This window comes from Salvelinus alpinus, chromosome 11 (assembly GCF_045679555.1).
Source record: "Salvelinus alpinus chromosome 11, SLU_Salpinus.1, whole genome shotgun sequence".
Classification (NCBI taxonomy): Eukaryota; Metazoa; Chordata; class Actinopteri; order Salmoniformes; family Salmonidae; genus Salvelinus; species Salvelinus alpinus.
The window spans coordinates 9702951-9712374 of record NC_092096.1 but is presented as its reverse complement, the minus strand read 5'-3'; the positions used below and the strand labels follow the sequence as shown (position 1 = coordinate 9712374).

The 9424-nt window shown below is 43.1% G+C and overlaps 1 protein-coding gene across 1 annotated transcript; it reads right to left on the bottom strand.

Annotated features, from left to right (window-relative positions):
• Positions 1-7406: 7406 nt before the first annotated feature.
• On the bottom strand, positions 7407-9173 carry LOC139533392 (interleukin-22-like). The gene is made up of 5 exons (XM_071331435.1): positions 8995-9173; positions 8757-8816; positions 8396-8554; positions 7873-7932; positions 7407-7693 (listed from the first exon to the last, which is right to left on the bottom strand). Exons 1-5 carry the CDS (start codon positions 9148-9150, stop codon positions 7607-7609), a joined length of 522 nt encoding a protein of 173 aa, XP_071187536.1. The 5' UTR covers positions 9151-9173; the 3' UTR covers positions 7407-7606.
• Between the last annotated feature and the right edge of the window lie 251 nt (positions 9174-9424).

Sequence of the window (9424 nt, the reverse complement as noted above, 5' to 3'; positions counted from 1 at the left end):
TGTTAGGTCTCTGTTATAAGATCTGGGTTAGACCTCTGTCATAAGAACTGGGTTAGACCTCTGTCAAAAGAACTGGGTTAGGTCTCTGTCATAAGATCTGGGTTAGACCTCTGTCATAAGAACTGGGTTAGACCCCTGTCATAAGAACTGGGTTAGACCTCTGTCATAAGAACTGGGTTAGGTCTCTGCCATTAGAACTGGGTTAGGTCTCTGCCATTAGAACTGGGTTAGGTCTCTGCTATTAGAACTGGGTTAGGTCTCTTCATAAGAACTGGGTTAGGTCTCTGTCATAAGAACTGTGTTAGGTCTCTGTTATAAGATCTGGGTTAGACCTCTGTCATAAGAACTGGGTTAGACCTCTGTCATAAGAACTGGGTTAGGTCTCTGTCATAAGATCTGGGTTAGACCTCTGTCATAAGAACTGGGTTAGACCCCTGTCATAAGAACTGGGTTAGACCTCTGTCATAAGAACTGGGTTAGACCTCTCTCATAAGAACTGGGTTAGACCTCTGTCATAAGAACTGGGTTAGGTCTCTGTCATAAGAACTGGGTTAGGTCTCTGTTATAAGAACTGGGTTAGACCTCTGTCATTAGAACTGGGTTAGACCTCTGTCATAAGAACTGGGTTAGACCTCTGTCATAAGAACTGGGTTAGACCTCTGTCATAAGAACTGGGTTAGACCTCTGTTATAAGAACTGGGTTAGGTCTCTGTCATAAGAACTGGGTTAGGTCTCTGTTATAAGAACTGGGTTAGGTCTCTGTCATAAGAACTGGGTTAGGTCTCTGTCATATGAACTGGGTTAGGTCTCTGTCATAAGAACTGGGTTAGGTCTCTGTCATAAGAACTGGGTTAGACCTCTGTTATAAGAACTGGGTTAGACCTCTGTTATAAGAACTGGGTTAGGCCTCTGTTATAAGAACTGGGTTAGACCTCTGTTATAAGAACTGGGTTAGGTCTCTGTCATAAGAACTGGGTTAGGTCTCTGTTAAAAGAACTGGGTTAGACCTCTGTTATAAGAACTGGGTTAGATCTCTGTTATAAGAACTGGGTTAGACCTCTGTCATAAGAACTGGGTTAGACCTCTGTTATAAGAACTGGGTTAGACCTCTGTTATAAGAACTGGGTTAGACCTCTGTCATAAGAACTGGGTTAGACCTCTTCATAAGAACTGGGTTAGACCTCTGTCATTAGAACTGGGTTAGACCTCTGTTATAAGAACTGGGTTAGACCTCTGTCATAAGAACTGGGTTAGGCCTCTTTCATAAGAACTGGGTTAGACCTCTGTCATTAGAACTGGGTTAGGTCTCTGTCATAAGAACTGGGTTAGACCTCTTCATAAGAACTGGGTTAGGTCTCTGCCATTAGAACTGGGTTAGGTCTCTGCCATTAGAACTGGGTTAGGTCTCTGCCATTAGAACTGGGTTAGGTCTCTTCATAAGAACTGGGTTAGGTCTCTGTCATAAGAACTGTGTTAGGTCTCTGTTATAAGATCTGGGTTAGGTCTCTGTCATAAGAACTGGGTTAGGTCTCTGTTATAAGAACTGGGTTAGACCTCTGTCATTAGAACTGGGTTAGACCTCTGTCATAAGAACTGGGTTAGACCTCTGTCATAAGAACATGGTTAGACCTCTGTCATAAGAACTGGGTTAGACCTCTGTTATAAGAACTGGGTTAGACCTCTGTCATAAGAACTGGGTTAGGTCTCTGTCATAAGATCTGGGTTAGACCTCTGTCATAAGAACTGGGTTAGACCTCTGTCATAAGAACTGGGTTAGACCTCTGTCATAAGAACTGGGTTAGACCTCTGTCATAAGAACTGGGTTAGACCTCTGTCATAAGAACTGGGTTAGGTCTCTGTCATATGAACTGGGTTAGGTCTCTGTCATAAGAACTGGGTTAGACCTCTGTTATAAGAACTGGGTTAGGCCTCTGTCATTAGAACTGGGTTAGACCTCTGTTATAAGAACTGGAATAGGCCTCTGTTATAAGAACTGGGTTAGGCCTCTTTCATAAGAACTGGGTTAGACCTCTGTCATTAGAACTGGGTTAGACCTCTGTTATAAGAACTGGGTTAGACCTCTGTTATAAGAACTGGGTTAGGTCTCTGTCATAAGAACTGGGTTAGGTCTCTGTTATAAGAACTGGGTTAGACCTCTGTTATAAGAACTGGGTTAGATCTCTGTTATAAGAACTGGGTTAGACCTCTGTCATAAGAACTGGGTTAGACCTCTGTTATAAGAACTGGGTTAGACCTCTGTTATAGGAACTGGGTTAGACCTCTGTCATAAGAACTGGGTTAGACCTCTTCATAAGAACTGGGTTAGACCTCTGTCATTAGAACTGGGTTAGACATCTGTTATAAGAACTGGGTTAGACCTCTGTCATAAGAACTGGGTTAGGCCTCTGTCATAAGAACTGGGTTAGACCTCTGTCATTAGAACTGGGTTAGACCTCTGTTATAAGAACTGGGTTAGACCTCTGTCATTAGAACTGGGTTAGGCCTCTGTCATAAGAACTGGGTTAGGCCTCTGTCATAAGAACTGGGTTAGGCCTCTGTTATAAGAACTGGGTTAGGCCTCTGTTATAAGAACTGGGTTAGGCCTCTGTTATAAGAACTGGGTTAGGTCTCTGTTATAAGAACTGGGTCAGACCTCTGTTATAAGAACTGGGTTAGGTCTCTGTTATAAGAACTGGGTTAGACCTCTGTCATAAGAACTGGGTTAGACCTCTGTCATAAGAACTGGGTTAGACCTCTGTCATAAGAACTGGGTTAGGTCTCTGTCATAAGAACTGGGTTAGACCTCTGTCATTAGAACTGGGTTAGGTCTCTGTCATAAGAACTGGGTTAGACCTCTGTCATAAGAACTGGGTTAGGTCTCTGCCATTAGAACTGGGTTAGGTCTCTGTCATAAGAACTGGGTTAGGTCTCTGTCATAAGAACTGGGTTAGGTCTCTGTCATAAGAACTGGGTTAGACCTCTGTCATAAGAACTGGGTTAGACCTCTGTCATAAGAACTGGGTTAGGTCTCTGTTATAAGAACTGGGTTAGGTCTCTGTTATAAGAACTGGGTTAGACCTCTGTCATAAGAACTGGGTTAGGTCTCTGTCATAAGAACTGGGTTAGGTCTCTGCCATTAGAACTGGGTTAGACCTCTGTCATTAGAACTGGGTTAGGTCTCTGTTATAAGAACTGGGTTAGGTCTCTGTTATTAGAACTGGGTTAGACCTCTGTCATTAGAACTGGGTTAGGTCTCTGTTATAAGAACTGGGTTAGGTCTCTGTCATTAGAACTGGGTTAGGTCTCTGTTATAAGAACTGGGTTAGGTCTCTGTTATTAGAACTGGGTTAGGTCTCTGTCATAAGAACTGTGTTAGACCTCTGTCATAAGAACTGGGTTAGACCTCTGTCATAAGAACTGGGTTAGACCTCTGTTATAAGAACTGGGTTAGACCTCTGTTATAAGAACTGGGTTAGGTCTCTGTCATAAGAACTGGGTTAGACCTCTGTCATAAGAACTGGGTTAGGTCTCTGTCATAAGAACTGGGTTAGACCTCTGTTATTAGAACTGGGTTAGGTCTCTGTCATAAGAACTGGGTTAGACCTCTGTCATAAGAACTGGGTTAGACCTCTGTCATAAGAACTGGGTTAGGCCTCTGTCATAAGAACTGGGTTAGACCTCTGTCATAAGAACTGGGTTAGGTCTCTGTTATTAGAACTGGGTTAGACCTCTGTCATAAGAACTGGGTTAGGCCTCTGTTATTAGAACTGGGTTAGGTCTCTGTTATTAGAACTGGGTTAGACCTCTGTCATAAGAACTGGGTTAGGCCTCTGTTATTAGAACTGGGTTAGACCTCTGTCATTAGAACTGGGTTAGACCCATACTGCATGGCAGCACAGCTGCATAGTGCACAAGATGCCGCTGACTGTTCCATAGGACCTTAACGGCACCACTTACAGCAGTACAAGTAATGTCTCTCTGGATATAGCTAGTCAGAACATTGTATAATCTAATGTTACATTTGATATATCTAGTCAGAACATTGTATAATCTAATGTTACATTTGATATATCTAGTCAGAACATTGTATAATCTAATGTTACATTTGATAATGGGGGGGGGGGGGGAGTCACAGTTAGGAGCTGAGAGGTGTGGTGTTGGTGGGGGGTCACAGTTAGGAGCTGAGAGGTGTGGTGGTGGTGGGGGGGTCACAGTTAGGAGCTGAGAGGTGTGGTGGGGTGGGGGGGGTCACAGTTAGGAGCTGAGAGGTGTGGTGGGGGTCACAGTTAGGAGCTGAGAGGTGTGGTGGTGGTGGGGTGGGGGGGGGGGGGTCACAGTTAGGAGCTGAGAGGTGTGGTGGGGGTGTGGTGGGGTGGGGGGGGGGGGGGTCACAGTTAGGAGCTGAGAGGTGTGGTGGTGGGGGGGGTCACAGTTAGGAGCTGAGAGGTGTGGTGGGGGGGTCACAGTCACTGTCACCATGGGGTAATTATGGATAATTCTCAGGAAGATACATCCTTTGTTTGCTCTCTGAAAGCCCTCCGTTTCCTCTGCTGATGTGGAACAGGAAATAGCTGTAAAAACTCCAGGTTTTTATCTCTCTGTCTGTGTTTCATCACCTTAAACACTCCAGAGGTGGAATACAAGAACCTGGCCCAGCCACGCCCCCGGCCACACCCCCGGCCAATCCTCCCCTGGCCACGCCGCACGCGCCCGGCCACGCCCCCGGCCAATCCTCCCCTGGCCTGCATGCGGAGCAGAGAAGAGCAGAGGGAAGTAAGTGTTTACCTGTCTCAGGTGTCAGGTGTCATCATGTTGTCATTTACCTGAACTGGGGAAGCAGGTAAAACTTCCTGATTGGACAATCCCACTGTTGTTACATGATCTCTGCATGACACAATACACACACTCATGCACCAACACACCCGCACACGTCAACGATAGTTGATGTTATTGTGTGTTCCAGACACTATCAGTAATGACCATCCAAGGTCTAGATAATATGTTTTATTGAGTATAATGACAGCACATCTGTTTCTGTCATCAACTCTCACTGAATTGAGAGATATTATATATTGTTTGCTATTTTTTTATTTTTCCATTATTTTACCAGGTAAGTTGACTGAGAACACATTCTCATTTGCAGCAACGACCTGGGGAATAGTTGCAGGGGAGAGGAGGGGGATGAATGAGCCAATTGTACACTGGGGATTATTAGGTGACCGTGATGGTTGAGGGCCAGATTGGGAATTTAGCCAGGACACCAGGGTTAACACCCCTACTCTTACGATAAGTGCCATGGGATCTTTAAAGACCTCAGAGAGTCAGGACACCCGTTTAACGTCCCATCCGAAAGACGGCACCCTACACAGAGCAGTGTCCCCAATCACTGCCCTGGGGCATTGGGATCTTTGTTTAGACCAGAGGAAAGAGTGCCTCCTACTGGCCCTCCAACACCACTTCCAGCAGCACCTGGTCTCCCATCCAGGGACTGACCAGGACCAACCCTGCTTAGCTTCAGAAGCAAGCCAGCAGTGGTATGCAGGGTGGTATGCTGCTGACTGTGATAATGAAGGCCTAACTTGCCTGTGTATTTTTACTGAAAATTATTCCTATTTCTATATCACAGTCTGTAGATGTTTTCCGGACACAGATTACGTCTAGTACTGGACTCAATGGAGAATCTCCGGGAAACTGGCCCAATCAATTTAGGAACCATTTATTGATGAATTCACCCGCACAGCCCTCCATGTGCTCGCCAGAGGTAGCCTGACTGCCATTAGGTACCAAGATGAGATCCTCAGACCCCTTGTGAGACCATATGCAGACACATGCACATCTGTGGCCTGCTGGAGGTCATTTTGCAGGGCTCTGGCAGTGCTCCACCTTGCACAAAGGCGGAGGTAGCGGTCCTGCTGCTGGGTTGTTGCCCTCCTACGGCCTCCTCCACGTCTCCTGATGTACTGGCCTGTCTCCTGGTAGCGCCTCCGTGCTCTGGACACTACGCTGACAGACACAGCAAACCTTCTTGCCACAGCTCGCATTGATGTGCCATCCTGGATGAGCTGCACTACCTGAGCCACTTGTGTGGGTTGTAGACTCCGTCTCATGCTACCACTAGAGTGAAAGCACCGCCAGCATTCAAAAGTGACCAAAACATCAGCCAGGAAGCATAGGAACTGAGAAGTGGTCTGTGGTCACCACCTGCAATTCACTCCTTTATTGGGGGTGTCTTGCTAATTGCCTATAATTTCCACCTTTTGTCTATTCCATTTGCACAACAGCATGTGAAATGTATTGTCAATCAGTGTTGCTTCCTAAGTGGACAGTTTGATTTCACAGAAGTGTGATTGACTTGGAGTTACATTGTGTTGTTTAAGTGTTCCCTTTATTTTTTTGAGCAGTGTAGTTATATATGTGTGTGTGTTGAATGTGTGAATTTAACGTGTTTGTGTGTTCAGCGTCTATAGATCATTCTGGAAAAAATCTAGTTATTCTACCTCTGTCTAAGTCTACACTGTATTCTAGTCAATGCTCCTCCTATATAACTACTGCTGTACACATTTAAAGTTATTCTACTGCCTGTCTAAGTCTATAACGTACACTGTGTAAAGACACAATAATATATTTGGCAAGAAGAATGTGCTTTTGAAAAGTTTTTTATTTTAGGAATCTCAGGTAACAAACACTGTGGCAAATTCAATACATTTCCCCATGTTACAGACAGCTGCATTCACTTCCTATATAAATACAATCACTTTATAACAAAATACATATTTGCTCAATAGATGTATAAATAACTTCAACATTTCATAATAATTTAACAATGATAATAACTTAAAAATTGAATAAATTCTCTGTTTAAATATATTCTCCAAAAAGCTTCATAAATATAGTATTATTATTGTGTCCAGCACAAGATGTAGAAAGTAAGGGCCACAATGTGGCTACATATGAAATGCTCAAGACCCTGCTCATTTGATGTGAACAGATTCGTGATGCATTTGAAATACATTTCACCAGTTTGCATGTTTCTTAGTAACAACAATAAATAGATAAATAAATAAAAAATGCAAAATGAATACAAAAAAACACAATATCCTTATAGGATATAAGGTACAGAAACATAGCATGACTAAAATCTAGATGTACATCTCTATGTGATGATATAGGATGTGTTGGATCTAGATGTACATCTCTATGTGATGATATAGATGTGTTGGATCTAGATGTACATCTCTATGTGATGATATAGATGTGTTGGATCTAGATGTACATCTCTATGTGATGATATAGATGTGTTGGATCTAGATGTACATCGCTATGTGATGATATAGATGTGTTGGATCTAGATGTACATCGCTATGTGATGATATAGATGTGTTGGATCTAGATGTACATCTCTATATGATGATATAGAAGTGTTGGATCTAGATGTACATCTCTATGTGATGATATAGATGTGTTGGATCTAGATGTACATCTCTATGTGATGATATAGATGTGTTGGATCTAGATGTACATCTCTATGTGATGATATAGATGTGTTGGATCTAGATGTACATCTCTATGTGATGATATAGGATGTATTTGAATCCTGTATTAGGATCTAGGCGTGCACACAGAAGTCTTTCAGGAAGGTGAAGAGGATGTCAATCTCTCCAATGGCTTTCTTTATCCCTTTCCCCTCCTCCATCTGAAACAAGAAACCAAAAACAATGAGGGTTTAGACAAAGATCACATTCAATCAAATGTTCAATGGATTCATTTTAACTTGGATTAATGCATTAACTCTTGTTCATAACTTTGTTCATCATGTTTCTTTGTGACAAGTATGAAAATGATCAAGTCTGTACAGGTATAATGGAGAATTACCTCGGCCAACTTCTTGCGGAAAGCAATGCTGTGGTGGTGGTCATTGTAGTGTTTAACAGCCTAGAAGAAAGAGAGGGAAAATCAGTCCCTTTCTCTGAGTGATATAAACACCATCTCTACACAATATCACACTTAAGATCTCTGACTAAGAGAGAGAGGAAGAGAGAGGAAGAGAGAGACATAGAGAGAGACAAAGAGAGACATAGTGAGCGACAGAGAGAGAGAGAGACAGACAGACAGACAGAGTGAAACATAGGAGTGTGTTGAAAATATAAAGAATGGATGAAGAGACAGACAGACAGACAGACAGACAGACAGACAGACAGACAGACAGACAGACAGACAGACAGACAGACAGACAGACAGACAGACAGACAGACAGACAGACAGACAGACAGACAGACAGACAGACAGACAGACAGACAGACAGAGGAGTGTGTTGAAAGGGTAAAGAATGGATGAAGAGAGAGGGGGATGAAACAAAGGAGTGTAGATGAAGCAGACGACAGAGAGGAGAACTTACACAGCCGTGTTCCTTCAGGTCTCTGCTGACTCGGGCCAGGTCTTCCTTCAGGGCAGGGAGTTTAGGATGATGCTTGTCCTGCTTCTCCTTAGTGGTCAGGATGTTACTCAGGTAGAAGTCCAGGATGTTAGCATGCAGGCAGCAGATGTCTCTGTGGTTCTGCCATTGGAGACATCAGTTCAAAGTTCAGTTCAAAGGCATCAATTCATTAGTATGATATGATTAGTATTGTCTACAGCTGCATCAGGTGGTAGGAATAGAACATACAACACTAAACTAAATACCATTTAACACCAAGCTGTAAAATAATGTAGCTAGACATGGATTAACATGACATTACTCATTGGTTTAATAGACAGACCTTTTTAGTATCGATGTCTGGCATCAGTTTAGTGTCCGTATCGGTGTCAGAACTTTGCGCCTGTTGAAACAGACAGGAACGGTATTATTAGACGTTTTAATAAAGTCATAATCATAATTAAATACACCCGCATAAAAGGACAAAATAATAGGCTACTAGTTCTACAAATAGAATATATTTAGTTTAGTCCTACAATTATAAGCCATTATGGAATATGAAATATGATAAAGGAACTTACATGTTGAGCCACCAGCTGTACCATGGTGTCGGTATCCGCGCTGTGCAGGGGGGCGCTGAGCGGGCGATGGATGGAGTGCGCCACGGATTCGCGCAGCAGACAGACGCTCATCACCACTACCACAGCGGCTACGAGTTGGACCGTGCTGAACTTCATATTGGCACCGGGAGATTTTGTCTGTCTTCGTTTGAATAATAATGCGAAAATATCACAGTTTACCTGGAAAGAATAAATTACAGTCAGATAACATGTTTTGATATAGGTCAGCCTTATCTAATCCTATTGATAGAAAATACACGCTACAGGTGATCATAAATCTATTTTGCAAGAGAGACCTGTTGTAATAATACAACCAAGATCGCAGATTAGGCTGCTTACCTTGCGGGTTGGTTTGGTAGGTTGTCATGTTTTCTACCTGGTAGGGACAGTA